Raw genomic sequence first — 15,756 nt, 5'->3', positions numbered from 1 at the left:
TTAGGTTGTGGTTGTATTGACTGCAAGCGGAACGTAGGCGCTTTAGGTGTGTATTGACCATGCTGCTTTAACCAGTCCCGCAAGTCAGGAAGACTCTGGCTTAGCCAATTCACTCCTAAACTATAGAAAGTTGGACATTCGATCACAAAATCCATTGACAGCTGCCCAATACGTGTTTATCAACCACCCGTGCATGCGGGGGCGCCGGTTATGAGAACAGTCAGAGCAGATTCTATATAAGAGTACCTTCTGTCCCATTTGGCTCAATATCAATAGCCGGAGATTAAATAGCGAGGGTTACGTATACGGTAACATGAGCAAGAAAGGGGCTGCCATTAATTAGCTGCAAGGATGAGAGAGGCCTTTTCCGGGTAAGGGATGAATGAGGCCTTACGAGGGCTCTTTCCCACTTAATTGATTAGATTCATTCCTTGAGCACACCAACTTCCTGGAAAAATGCCTACGGTTAAAAAACCACCGACATGTCAAGATCCAAATTCGAATTGGTTACAGGATCCTGGTCAGAGGCCACTGTGTTCGCCGGCGGTCCAACAAAGAGGCTTACTAATCGAGCAGGTGTGCTGCCGAAGGCGAAGCACACTGGTTACGGCTAATACAGCTAATCTAGATAGCAGTTTCGGGGAGCAGGCAGTTTTTTAAATCTTGGGGAACGGAAAGCGTTGCCACCACTTTCTAGCACTGAGGGCTCCTTCTGTAGAACTTAAGCAGTTACCCGCACACCTTCAATATGCCTTCCTAGGGACCATAAAGACTTACCCGGTAATAGTATCGTCAGCTTTCACTCACTAATCTAAGACAGCGCTGATAGCTTGTAATTAACAGCCCCCTTATGAAACAGCAGCCTTTGAACTGTATTTAAGTAGTTATAGTTAAAGTTTGGAATCCTTGCAACTATGATAGAAAGCCGTTTGCTTGTTGCCAAACCCTTCGCCTTTTTTATCAAAGTAGGTCGCGACTGTTCTATTTTAGTCGGTCAGGGGAAACTACCGCTTCTACGACAGTTCCGCCTCCTCGTCTTGCTTCTGGCAAAGCTTCTACTTTGCTTGCTTCTCCCTGGCCATGTCTCACTACAAGGATAGTACAGGCGCCTTTCTTTTTAACTATAGTGTGCTTCTTTTTTTTTAGGTTAAATTTTGATATTGATGAATAAAAAATGTGAATGCATATTTTAGTTTCTTAGATCCTATGTTAAAATATTTATAATCACATATTTTAATAAGAAAAATAAGCAAAAACACTAACTTTTTTTTAAAAAAAAATTGTGATTTTATTATCTTTTAAAACTTTTTGCAAAATAGGGAATCAATTAAAATCAAGCAGACACGCAATTAGTTGAATTGTGTTTTTTATATTGCATTTGAGATTACATGAGGTTGCATAAATTCGTCTAAAGTTGCATCTAGTTGCATCAAGTTGCATAAAACCGTATATTCGCAAAAAAAATGGAAAATAGTATTTTTGCAAATAAAAAAGGTAATTTGCAATTTTTTGTAAAAATATTTTTAGCCTAAGGTATTTTCAAAAAAACTCTAGTAATATTTATGATTAAATTAAGTGATCGTGTATAATTTTAGTTTTTAATATTAAAATATAAATTAACAAAAATATAATAAAGTGTCTTTTGATTCTTGATTCCAAATAAGTTATCAACCAAACACCACTTAAGGGTATCATTCTCATCCTATTTTTGAACCAAACTGGTGATATCCGGTATCAAGATCCAAACTCATACCAGCTTATACCGATTTTTGATTCCAACCTGATACCACCTAGTTGGCCAAACGATCCCTTAGGGGTTGTTTGGTTCACAAGACAGTATGAATTTGGAATAAGAAATTGGGTTAAAATGGTATGTGGTTGAGCAATCATTCATGATATTATGATATTATGTGTTTGGTTCGGTGCTGAATGAATCTGTTTAATTTAAATATTTTTAATTCATTGATTTAATCAAACTTTTATATATTACATATGTCGAATTTAAGTTAATATACAACTTACAAACTAAAAAATTAAATAAATAAAAGTGATTAAAAATTTAAAATTTTCATTAATTTATAATTTTTAAAACAAGTAAAATATTACTAATTAGTATTAAATAAAAATAAGCATTACTTATTTAAGATTAAACAACATGATATTTAAGATATGTGTTTTAAATTTGCATTTAACTTTATAAATAAAAATAAAATAATGAAATTTAATTTCATACCTCGTACATCTCAAACTCACCTTGAGGTATCAAATCTGGATTCCAAATATGTTTAAGAAATTGATATCAAAATTTAAAAACAGTCAACCAAGCAACCAAGTATGGGTTATCAAATCTGGATTCCAAATATGTTTAAGAAATTGATATCAAATTTTAAAACAGTACAACCAAGCAACAAGTATGGGTTTGAAAGAAACAAACTCATATATAATACTAGAATGAGTTGAACCAAATGACCCTTAAGATGTTACATTTCAAAAAGAAATCATTCAATAATTTTTTAAGTTAAAAAGTTTGTACTTAAAATCTAAAGGTTCTCTATTAGATATGGAACATATTCATGGTATAATTACATTAATAACTTCTTTTAAAGTCAAAACATTTTAGTAAATTTAAAGGTTATCTCTTACAGAGAGTACAAGATATTCATTATATCTAATTAATTAGGATCTTGTCTTTTTAAAAAATTTATTAGGGTCGAAGATGGTTAAATTTAAATCTCTCAACAAATAAATGTCTTGTACACTGCAGGACAAAAACTATACAGTTCATCAGCGAGTAGCTCTCATTTTCTGGCCTTTGCATTCGCCTGAATCAACATAAATTTTCTAGATATCTCGACCAAATAAATCTCGTATACATAAAATTCCTGAATCAGACAACGTGCAAGAATGGTGACACCGGCTAAACAATCCCTGGATGGAGAAGGAAGCAGCGCTCTTCGATTTTCGACTAATGTTCAGGTGAATTCTTCAATGTTACTACTATTTTTTGTAAAAATAAGAAGTCACTAGAATGTAGAAATGTTTCTGTGATGTATACCAACAGTAAAATATTTTGAAATGATTTAAATAGCGCCTAAACTAAAGGAATGTTGTGGCACAGGAGGAACTGGGACAAAACAACTCAGGAGGAGGGCAAGATGACTGGGATCAAGGTGTTGTGTCAGCGGCGGCTGCAGAGAAAGCTCTGGGAAAGAGGAAGCTCGAAGACATTATCGACGAGCAGATAACTGATGAGCAGCAGCAAGCGTAAGCTTTTTGTTTGTTTCCACAACAAATTATTGTTTTTTTCTTTGTTTTTAACTCAAATTACTTTGGTGGTGCTGATGATGGAAGCAGAATTCTTGATAAAGTGGCATATAGTAGAATGTTTCCAAATCTGGTTGGCCCCAGACAAGTAGGCTTCACATCTGAAGTTTCTCGTGAAACTGCCAGGATTGAATTGAGTCCCAAGAACCTCGTCAGTTATTTTATGGACGTGGTCAGTATTATTTAAATTCTTTTGTATTTGTTTTGCATTGTCAATCTAGAACTGATGAATTTGCTTTCTAACTTGTCATCTTTTTTGTTAACTAGAGTACTGGTATGTGATGTTTTATGAAATTGTCCCAAAGGCTAGGACAGTTGATGTCCTGATGAATCCAGAAGGAGCAACAGACTATGATGGAACCCTACAAGTGGTAATTAGATTTTTTTATTTATAAATCTTCCCCTTAAGTCTAGTTAAACATTATATTCAGTACATGTTAATAGTTTTTGAAATATAATTAATCTATCATGTATGCTTGCATGCAAATCTAATTCAGATGGCTGCTACATATCAACTCTCTACACCACTTGTCCCAAACAGTGAGACCTATTTTGCTAGATATTGTAAGCGATATTCTGAGAATGACTGGATAGTGGTGACGTTTCATTAGACGGTGTACACCCAGTCCAGTAACCGGGTGCAAGAAAAGGCCATCAGGTTGCCTTATTCATGAATTACCTGATGGATTCTCACAGGTGAACTAAATGCATACAATGTTGATCATATATATTATGTATTTCATTGTATGAGCTTGATTGATATTTCTTGGATTACCTAATTATGGTTTACTCATGTAATGTTTTTCAAGATTACATGGGTTGAGCATGTAGATGCGGACTGCAGGGCTATCAGAGCTATGTATCAACCTCTGCTAGATTCTAGTATAGGATTTGGAGCCAAACGATGGATCTCTACCCTAGAAAGAAGGTGTCGACAGATGGAAATGACATCTCGCTAAAGGCCCCTCTTGGGGAATACAATCAACTAGGTACGTAAATGAAACTTGCATTAGTGGAATTTCACTTAAAAATTCCTGCTGCTCCATGATAAAATTGAATCTCCTATATGCATTTATGTTTTTCACACAGTGATGTCAAGTGATGAAAGAGCTCAGACAGTTCTATTGAAGCTTGCTGCAAAAATGGTGTTAAACTTCAACTCAGGAATTAGTGGTTTAACCGGGAACTGGAAAGAACTATCGGGACATTCTACTGACGACAATATTAGGGTCATGACAAGAATGAATATGAGAGATCATAGCCTACCTAGGGGTACTCTGATATCTGCTGCTTCATCAATTTGGCTTCCAGTGCCACCGAAGTCTGTGTTTGATTTTCTCCGCAATCACAACTCAGGAAGCGAGGTATCTTTACCTGAAATTAAATGCATTACCACTTTTAACTGCAATTAGAAAGAACTTTTCATTATTCGGTCTTCTTAAATTATCATCTATAGGTAAATTATGTTATCTTCATTAGGTTCAAGGCATTATATCAGTGCACATATAGAGACTTCAGACGAATTATGATTGTAACTAGACTTCATTATCTAAACTGTCTATATAAGTACAACAACTTTCCTTACATTGTTATGCCAATTGAAGCAAATTTACATGCATCTATATAGTTAGATTCCAAATTAGCTGTTATTCCATGTTGTACGCTGACAACTAATCATTAGACCTTAATATTCCACGTACAGCCGCTGATTCCATACCCCGGTAGGAAATGGGAGGTCCTCTCCGGTGAAACTGCTGTTGAACAAGTGTGTCACATTACCAAAGGCCATGAAGCTAGCTATTCTGTTTCAATACACAAGGTTCTGGTAAGTGCATATGTAGAAAGTTTTCATTTCATTATCAGTAGAAGTAAAAAGGAAATAATGATTTTCTTATTTATAACGATCACAAATTCGTTGTAGGCTGAGAACTCAAGCCAAGAGAACATACTATTACTGCAAGAGAGTTGCAGTGATCCAGTGGCTTCATACATTGTCTTTTCCCGCCTAAGAACTGAGGATATGCATCTGATACTGAATGGAATAAGTTCCCAATATCGACCCCTTCTTCCATCGGGATTTGCAGTGCATCCTGATGGACCTGCTACTGGAACAGAAGGATCCGGAGGATCGTTATGACCGTTTCGTTTCAGCTATTGGTCGATGATTCTCCGACATTCGTACCGCCCGCTGAAATGCATTCCCAAGCAGCAGACCTCATCAACCTCACGACGGAGAGGATTAAAGTAGCAGTGGAGGAATTCTTATCTCAGGCAGCGCTGCTTGCTTCCATGAATGAGGCCTAATAGAAAATGAGGTTGCTATTTCATCATTTGTGTAATCATTAAACATGACAAGTTATTGACAAAGTGCCTTGCCTGGATCACAACTAGGTGAAGTGCCACCTTCCTACTGGTCTCGTGATGGTTTAACCATGATTTCTCAGCTCATTGGAAAGCCTATTAAGTTTGATGAAATTACTGCACGTTTTGAATCTTTGAAATTTGCTCGAGTCCAATTTGAACTTGGAATATTCTGCACCCTAGACCCTTCATGTGTATGGGTACCTATTATTATCAAAAAAGGTGTAGAGGAGAGACTTTGAGTAAGTATTGAATATTCCCAGTTGTCGCATTCTTGTAGTATATGCAAGCTTTGGCCACTCGTTGACAAGATGCAATGATAAACCCTGACAGAGAAGTTCCGCAACCAAAAAGGCAGACACCAACTGCCAAAATACAAATGAAAGAAGGGTGATAAGGGAGACAAAGAGAGAGGTACTGATCAGGGAACAAGTCAAGAGACAGAAGCTATGGAGACAGAGGCCAGTGTGAAAAATTATCTTCTAAACAGAGAGAAATGCTTCTCATTTGGTGGTGGGTAAATTTATGGGTCTGTGCTGTCGTTATGGATGAGGATCAAATTGTTAAAGAGGCAACAAATGATGATCAAAGGAAGATGCTGGTTTAGCAGACTCAATATGGTTACTACTAATGTTTTGATGGGCTGTTTGACTCAGAAAATGATAGTAGAGAAAACATCTTTGGTGTATACTAATGTGGAGATTTACCCACCTGATACAGCAAGATAACAAGGTAACCCAGTCAACTGCTTTGGTTGTGATTCATGAGCCACTTTGCACTGAAATGTGTTTTGAGACTCGAAGCAGTTTAGAAGATGGTGAATTTGTACTTATTTCCGGTGTTATCTAACTAAAAAAATTCAAAACAATACACAATATAACAAATATGAGTAATAAAAATATAGTGTATATATAAATATAAATATACTCAACTCAATATTTTTTTTAAAAAAAATTATTATTTAGTTGATAAAAGATAATTAATATTAAAATAAGAATCTGATATTGCCAAGGGGTGTGCGAAGTTATCAATTTAGATTAATTTATACATTGTAATATTGGCATATTTATGTATTATGTCTCGATTCATGTCTCTTTACTTTTCATCTTTTTGTTACTATTTGCTAGATGTTTAAGAAATTTTAAAACCCGATTCAATCCAGAAAAAAAATGAAAAGTCTGATTCTTGAACATAGTCTCACTAGGTTTGATAAGGACACGGGCCTTAAACGAGTCTCTTTTTTATTCTAAATTTAGATCAATCCAAAATTCAAAAAATTCAGATAAAATCCTAGACTTAAAAAGTCTAAATAAAAGTTCTATTCGACCCTTAGAAGCCCAGATTTTTTAAAACGACTGAAAAATATGATTTTCTTTCTATATAAATTCTAGAAATGTACAAAATTTTAATAAATTTTTAAAAAGCATATTAAATTATACTATTAGAATCAACCAAGTTATAATTCATTGGTTTTTGATTTAATACAATAAATAACATTTATAAAGATTAATAACTGAGAAGTCTAAATGTAATATAAAGGAATATTATTTATTTCAGTATCTAAATTATTCTAATTCAAGATATTATTGTTTCTTTTTGTAAACAAGCCACGGTTTAAAGCACGGACACGAACTCAATATTGATATATAAATAATGGGTTAAACATCAACCGGATGACTAATTGCGTCCAAATATCTCATTCATTGCAAATTTGACTCAAACGGGTCATTAATTAACTTAATTTGAACATTCGATACAGTCAAATATTAAATTATACAAAATTGAAAAATGGTAACATAGGATGGTAGAGCTCATTTTGGAATTCAATACGATTACTAAAATTTTCTATTTTGGCTCACAGAATAATGATGATATCTGACATTGATTGTCCGAAGTTGTGTTTATTTTCAAAACTTAGAAGATTAAAAACGAGATTTAATCATGATTTTGTGAGTCAAAAAACAAGTTTTAATAATTATTGAAGTCAAAATGACCCCTACCATCATGTGTTAACATTTTTGGATTTTGACTAGTTTTAGTTTTTGACTTTAACGGATATGACCAAATTAAGTTAATTGATGATCATTTGTAGTCAAAATTGCAATGAGTAATTTACTTGAATTTTTTGGACGCAGTTAGTCACTACCTACATGATATTTAACCCACAAATGAATAAATAAATATTTTGATTAAAAGTATGGTTGAGCCCGGTCTGGCGGCTGGCATGCAAACCTAAAATGGGCCTCTTATTCTGGAGGAAACTTGACCCGATTTTTTAAAAAAAATCGACTTTATCTTTTATAAACTATGAATTTTTTAAAGAGCGAATTAAACCCAATCTACTAATCTTTGGAAAATATTATTCAGAGCAAAATTTTTTTTTCAGAGCAAAAAAAGACTGAAATGACAAAATTGCCCCTCCTGCATTCACAATAAAAGCCCTGAAAAATATGAATATAAGATAATTTGGTCTTTTTGCACATAAAAAAGGAGCTCTGAAAATACATTTTCCTAAATCTTTTTTGCATGTTTGCTTGTCCATGCCGCATAACTAAATACTGGTCAATATCAAATACAATTAAATAATTGATCTTAGATGGGGAATGAAACTATTTTATCTCAAATAATGTGTTTTATAGGCCGGGGTTAAAATATGATTAAAGATTAAAAAAACCGTTAGTTGGTAAAATGACCATAACAAACTAAATTAAATTAATAGATTAATTAAGTGTAGTGAACTATTTTGCAAATTAGTTATATGCTGTTATTTTTGAACGAAAATTGGAGAGTAAAAATGTAATTACCTCTTAAAATATATTTAACAAAAAAGCAAATCTATTATTAAAAAATATAAAATTAAACAATCCATATTTTAATTTTGAAGAAGAATGTTAATTAATATTAGTATCAATCATCCTTAAACTGAAACTAAGTCTTAGATTAATTCAAGACATTTTTTTAGTAATTCTTTTTTGAAAAAATATATACTTTTCTTTAACTAAATTAATATTAAAAATTTAAACAACTCTAAAAGATAAGCATAATATGTTTTAGAAACCACTTAAGCTATGTTTGGTTTTAATAATATTGGGTATGAGATTATGGGGTTGAAATAGATAAAAGTAGATTAATCACGGGGATAGCCGGTTATATTTTAATTCTTCTATAAAATATAATTTGAAATAGTTTAATTTCAATAGTGTTATATTATATCATGTTATGATACTGAGATAAAAATAAAATAAAAAATATAAACACCTAAAAAGAGTATGACAAATTATAAGATTTTTTAATTAATTATATAAGTATATAATAACATTGATGAATATTTTAAATTAGTGAAAGAGAGAATTAGTGGAGACTTTAAAAATGAGAAGGGAGACATGAGAAATGAGAAATGAGGAAAAGAGAGAATAAATGGAGGTTATAATGAAAGATAGACATTCAAAATATTAATAATTAGGGAAAAATATTAATGAAGATGCGACACACGTAGGATTTGATGATTTCAGCTATTTAATGAGAATTTGACATATAAGCAACGATGACATCAGCTGTACTATCTTTTAGTATAATGTAGACTCGTATCATATCATGTGTTTTGTTGAAATTTTTTTATTTTAAAATCCATTTTTCAAATTCATGAGATATAGGGTTTAGAAAGCCATCATATGAGCTATCAAACCCTTGATATCATTTATCACAAGGGCTGAGACTCATTACACGTATTTTATTATTTTTTCATTTTTTTTCTCTCGCTCTGCTGATGTCGACTGCGATACACTATTCAAACGCGCCGACAAGCACTACATGAATTTCATGATTCCAACAGAGCCATATTTTATCATTTGCCTCTTGGTTTGCCAATGAAAAGTTAAAACTAATTCTGTTGGGGAAGATCTTTCAGAACTAAAGCTTTCGCTCTTTATTAGAGCCAGGTGCTCTTATTTTACGACGGGAGGGACGATTGCTTTCACACCAAAAGACACCAAATTCTCCTTTAGGTGCTTCAACATCATCTCTTTCGGTTCTTCGGCCATCCAGAGGTGTATATTCCCATTCTGCCTGGATCGAGTATCAGAAGTCATATCGTTTCTACTTTTTCGAGAAAACCGGTCTTCGGGTAATGTCAAATGCACTGTGTTAACAAGTAGGGTTCATAGCTCTTGGTTGGATGATTGACACGAAGGGAGAATAAGCTATCGACCAGTGTCTTCTAGAAAGAGTCTAAATAACATCGCCAAAAAAAAGTCAACGAAACACACGAGTAAGAAACAGAATTCAAATTCACCAGTGAAAAAATAAAAATATTGTAGGAAATATAAAGGAGAAAGAGCAATGAATCCCCTTTGATTTCTCTATTTATAGAGTAAGCGCGCAGTCAGTGTAGCATCTATTATTCCCGTTCCTGTTGCTGGAGTGTTACAGGACGTTGACATTGGCCAATGAGGAGATTCGGCGGCAAAGAGCTGCTCGAAAAGGGTCATGGTTGGCCCAGTACATCCTCTTGTGCCTCGCCCCTCTCTCTAAAGGGTCTTGGTGCCGAAGAAGGTCAGTTGTTGAATCTCGTGCAGTTAGGTTGTGGTTGTATTGCTGCAAGCGGAACGTAGGCGCTTTAGGTGTGTATTGACCATGCTGCTTTAACCAGTCCCGCAAGTCAGGAAGACTCTGGCTTAGCCAATTCACTCCTAAATTATAGAAAGTTGGACATTCGATCACAAAATCCATTGACAGCTGCCCAATACGTGTTTATCAACCACCCGTGCATGCGGGGGCGCCGGTTATGAGAACAGTCAGAGCAGATTCTATATAAGAGTACCTTCTGTCCCATTTGGCTCAATATCAATAGCCGGAGATTAAATAGCGAGGGTTACGTATACGGTAAACATGAGCAAGAAAGGGGCTGCCATTAATTAGCTGCAAGGGATGAGAGAGGCCTTTTCCGGGTAAGGGATGAATGAGGCCTTACGAGGGCTCTTTCCCACTTAATTGATTAGATTCATTCCTTGAGCACACCAACTTCCTGGAAAAATGCCTACGGTTAAAAACCACCGACATGTCAAGATCCAAATTCGAATTGGTTACTGATCCTGGTCAGAGGCCACTGTGTTCCGGCGGTCCAACAAAGAGGCTTACTAATCGAGCAGGTGTGCTGCCGAAGGCGAAGCACACTGGTTACGGCTAATACAGCTAATCTAGATAGCAGTTTCGGGGAGCAGGCAGTTTTTAAATCTTGGGGAACGGAAAGCGTTGCCACCACTTTCTAGCACTGAGGGCTCCTTCTGTAGAACTTAAGCAGTTACCCGCACACCTTCAATATGCCTTCCTGGGACCATAAAGACTTACCGGTAATAATATCGTCAGCTTTCACTCACTTAATCTAAGACAGCGCTGATAGCTTGTAATTAACAGCCCCCCTTATGAAACAGCAGCCTTTGAACTGTATTTAAGTAGTTATAGTTAAGTTTGGAATCCTTGCAACTATGATAGAAAGCCGTTTGCTTGTTGCCAACCCTTCGCCTTTTTTATCAAAGTAGGTCGCGAATGTTCTATTTTAGTCGGTCTGGGGAAAACTACGCCTTCTACGACAGTTCCGCCTCTAGTCTTGCTTCTGCAAAGCTTCTACTTTGCTTGCTTCTCCCTGGCCATGTCTCACTACAAGGGATAGTACAGGCGCCTTTCTTTTTAACTATAGTGTGCTTCTTTTTTTTCAGGTTAAATTTGATATTGATGAATAAAAAATGTGAATGCATATTTTAGTTTCTTAGATCCTATGTTAAAATATTATAATCACATATTTAATAAGAAAAATAAAGCAAAACCACTAACTTTTTTAAAAAAAAATTGTGATTTTATTATCTTTTAAAAACTTTTTGCAAAAATAGGGAATCAATTAAAATCAAGCAGACACGCAATTAGTTGAATTGTGTTTTTTATATTGCATTTGAGATTACTGAGGTGCACCTAAATTCGTCTAAAGTTGCATCTAGTTGCATAAAACCGTATATTCGCAAAAAAAATGGAAAATAGTATTTTTGCAAATAAAAAAAGTAATTTTGCAAATTTTTGTAAAAATATTTTAGCCTAAGTATTTTTCAAAAAACTCTAGTAATATTTATGATTAAATTAAGTGATCGTGTATAATTTTAGTTTTTAATATTAAAATATTAAATTAACAAAAATATAATAAAGTGTCTTTTGATTCTTGATTCCAAATAACTTATCAACCAAACACCACTTAAGGGTATCATTCTCATCTATTTTTGAACCAAATTGGTGATATCCGGTATCAAGATCAAACTCATACAGCTTATACCGATTTTTGATTCCAACCTGATACCACCTAGTTGGCCAAACGATCCCGGGGTTGTTTGGTTCACAAGACAGTATGAATTTGGAATAAGAAATTGGGTTAAAATGGTATGTGGTTGAGCAATCATTCATGATATTATGATATTATGTGTTTGGTTCGGTGTGGAATGAATCTGTTTAATTTAAATATTTTTAATTCATTGATTTAATCAAACTTTATATATTACATATGTCGAATTTAAGTTAATATACAACTTACAAACTAAAAAATTAAATAAATAAAAGTGATTAAAAATTTAAAATTTTCATTAATTTATAATTTTTAAAATAAGTAAAATATTACTAATTAGTATTAAATAAAAATAAGCATTACTTATTTAAGATTAAACAACATGATATTTAAGATATGTGTTTTAAATTTGCATTTAACTTTATAAATAAAAATAAAATAATAAATTTAATTTCATACCTCGTACATCTCAAACTCACCTTGAGGTATCAAATCTGGATTCCAAATATGTTTAAGAAATTGATATCAAAATTTAAAAACAGTCAACCAAGCAACAAGTATGAGTTATCAAAACTGGATTCCAAATATGTTTAAGAAATTGATATCAAATTTTAAAAACAGTCAACCATGCAAAATATGGGTTTGAAAGAAAAACTCATATAATACTAGAATGAGTTGAACCAAATGACCCTTAAGATGTTACATTTCAAAAAGAAATCATTCAATAATTTTTTAAGTAAAAAGTTTGTACTTAAAATTAAAGGTTCTCTATTAGATATGGAACGATATTCATGGTATGATTACATTAATAACTTCTTTTAAAGTCAAAGCTTTTTAGTAAATTTAAAGGTTATCTCTTATAGATAGTACAAGATATTCATTATAATTAATTAGGATCTTGTCTTTTAAAAATTTATTAGGGTCGAAGATGGTTAAATTTAAATCTCTCAACAAATAAATGTCTTGTACACTGCAGGACAAAAACATACAGTTCATCAGCGAGTAGCTCTCATTTTCTGGCCTTTGCATTCGCCTGATCAACATAAATTTTCTAGATATCTCGACCAAATAAATCTCGTATACATAAAATTCCTGAATTCAGACAACGTGCAAGAATGGTGACACCGGCTAAACAATCCCTGGATGGAGAAGGAAGCAGCGCTCTTCGATTTTCGACTAATGTTCAGGTGAATTCTTCAATGTAACTACTATTTTTTTGTAAAAATAAGAAGTCACTAGAATGTAGAAATGTTTCTGTGATGTATACCAACAGTAAAATATTTTGAAATGATTTAAATAGCGCCTAAACTAAAGGAATGTTGTGGCACAGGAGGAACTGGGACAAAACAACTCAGGAGGAGGGCAAGATGACTGGGATCAAGGTGTTGTGTCAGCGGCGGCTGCAGAGAAAGCTCTGGGAAAGAGGAAGCTCGAAGACATTATCGACGAGCAGATAACTGATGAGCAGCAGCAAGCGTAAGCTTTTTGTTTGTTTCCACAACAAATTATTGTTTTTTTCTTTGTTTTAACTCAAATTACTTTGTTGGAGCGTACAGTGCACACATTGAGGCGAATCAAGGAGAGGAAATTGCAAGATCAGAGTTGCAGGATTCTCGTCAACAGGTAGCAAAACTAACTCTTTTGTGTTCGTAATTTATTAATGTCTCTGTTAAGTAATCAATCGCTCTAAAACCTTAAGATTGTAGAGAAAAACCCGAATATGATCTTATACTCTTTAACACTCCAATTAATTATACGATACTTTTCGCTACGATCGATAATAACAAATAAAACCAATACCAATAACAAATATTTAAATAGAACAAATGGGGTGAAAGGACTCGAACATAAGACCCCCTAGACCGCGCTCTTATACCATGTTAAGTAAACAGATTCACATAATTGACTAACCGAAACAAGATTTAACTTGAGATCCTGTATATAAAACATCAAAAAAAATACACCGTTGGAGTAACTACGGAACCAACACCTTGTAAGGCGTAGGAGTATCGTTGATTCCCTCTTAATTAGTTACATATTGTTTACATTCAATATGGTTCTTTTTCTTTGCTTGACTTTCTTCTTTTGTTCGTGACATTTGTAATTTGAAAAAAAAAAGAGATGTATGCTACAGCCTGAAAAGCACGAGGCAAAGATTGATAAGGCTCCAACAAGTTACAATATGGTAAGTCCTCTCTGATCTGCTAATCTTGAAAATGAAAGTACTAGTGGCACTAATTCAGGAGACAGTCATAACTTACTCAATGCAATGACGGCCAACAAATTTCAGGAAGCAATAGTTGAGCTTGTACGGTTGGCGACAGAAGAGCTGAGAGTGGCTGTGGTCACTGAACCGCTGTGGAGGCATTGTGGTGCTGATGATGGAAGCAGAATTCTTGATAAAGTGGCATATAGTAGAATGTTTCCAAATCTGGTTGGCCCCAGACAAGTAGGCTTCACATCTGAAGTTTCTCGTGAAACTGCCAGGATTGAATTGAGTCCCAAGAACCTCGTCAGTTATTTTATGGACGTGGTCAGTATTATTTAAATCTTTTGTATTTGTTTTGCATTGTCAATCTAGAACTGATGAATTTGCTTTCTAACTTGTCATCTTTTTTGTTAACTAGAGTAACTGGTATGTGATGTTTTATGAAATTGTCCCAAAGGCTAGGACAGTTGATGTCCTGATGAATCCAGAAGGAGCAACAGACTATGATGGAACCCTACAAGTGGTAATTAGATTTTTTATTATAAATCTTCCCTTAAGTCTAGTTAAACATTATATTCAGTACATGTTAATAGTTTTTGAAATATAATTAATCTATCATGTATGCTTGCATGCAAATCTAATTCAGATGGCTGCTACATATCAACTCTCTACACCACTTGTCCCAAACCGTGAGACCTATTTGCTAGATATTGTAAGCGATATTCTGAGAATGACTGGATAGTGGTTGACGTTTCATTAGACGGTGTACACCCAGTCCCAGTAACCGGGTGCAAGAAAAGGCCATCAGGTTGCCTTATTCATGAATTACCTGATGGATTCTCACAGGTGAACTAAATGCATACAATGTTGATCATATATATTATGTATTTCATTGTATGAGCTTGATTGATATTTCTTGGATTACCTAATTATGGTTTACTCATGTAATGTTTTTCAAGATTACATGGGTTGAGCATGTAGATGCGGACTGCAGGGCTATCAGAGCTATGTATCAACCTCTGCTAGATTCTAGTATAGGATTTGGAGCCAAACGATGGATCTCTACCCTAGAAAGAAGGTGTCGACAGATGGGAAATGACATCTCGCTAAAGGCCCCTCTTGGGGAATACAATCAACTAGGTACGTAAATGAAACTTGCATTAGTGGAATTTCACTTAAAAATTCCTGCTGCTCCATGATAAAATTGAATCTCCTATATGCATTTATGTTTTTCACACAGTGATGTCAAGTGATGAAAGAGCTCAGACAGTTCTATTGAAGCTTGCTGCAAAAATGGTGTTAAACTTCAACTCAGGAATTAGTGGTTTAACCGGGAACTGGAAAGAACTATCGGGACATTCTACTGACGACAATATTAGGGTCATGACAAGAATGAATATGAGAGATCATAGCCTACCTAGGGGTACTCTGATATCTGCTGCTTCATCAATTTGGCTTCCAGTGCCACCGAAGTCTGTGTTTGATTTTCTCCGCAATCACAACTCAGGAAGCGAGGTATCTTACCTGAAATTAAATGCAT

At 34.3% G+C, this 15,756-nt stretch overlaps 1 protein-coding gene across 1 annotated transcript in view; it reads left to right on the top strand.

Moving 5' to 3' along the window:
• Positions 1 to 14,276: 14,276 nt before the first annotated feature.
• The window catches only part of LOC141714019 (homeobox-leucine zipper protein MERISTEM L1-like), a 7,996-nt gene continuing 6,516 nt past the window's right edge, over positions 14,277 to 15,756 (top strand). Inside the window, exons 1-5 of the mRNA XM_074517568.1 lie at positions 14,277 to 14,540; positions 14,635 to 14,739; positions 14,934 to 15,062; positions 15,176 to 15,356; positions 15,457 to 15,731. Of these exons, the coding sequence (XP_074373669.1) occupies positions 14,277 to 14,540; positions 14,635 to 14,739; positions 14,934 to 15,062; positions 15,176 to 15,356; positions 15,457 to 15,731 (954 nt within the window). The remainder of the gene's footprint in view (positions 14,541 to 14,634; positions 14,740 to 14,933; positions 15,063 to 15,175; positions 15,357 to 15,456; positions 15,732 to 15,756) is intronic.

The sequence above is a fragment of the Apium graveolens genome, chromosome 3 (assembly GCF_009905375.1).
Source record: "Apium graveolens cultivar Ventura chromosome 3, ASM990537v1, whole genome shotgun sequence".
NCBI classification, from domain to species: Eukaryota; Viridiplantae; Streptophyta; class Magnoliopsida; order Apiales; family Apiaceae; genus Apium; species Apium graveolens.
The sequence above is the reverse complement of the archived record's forward strand: the minus strand, read 5'-3'. Positions and strand labels throughout refer to the sequence as shown.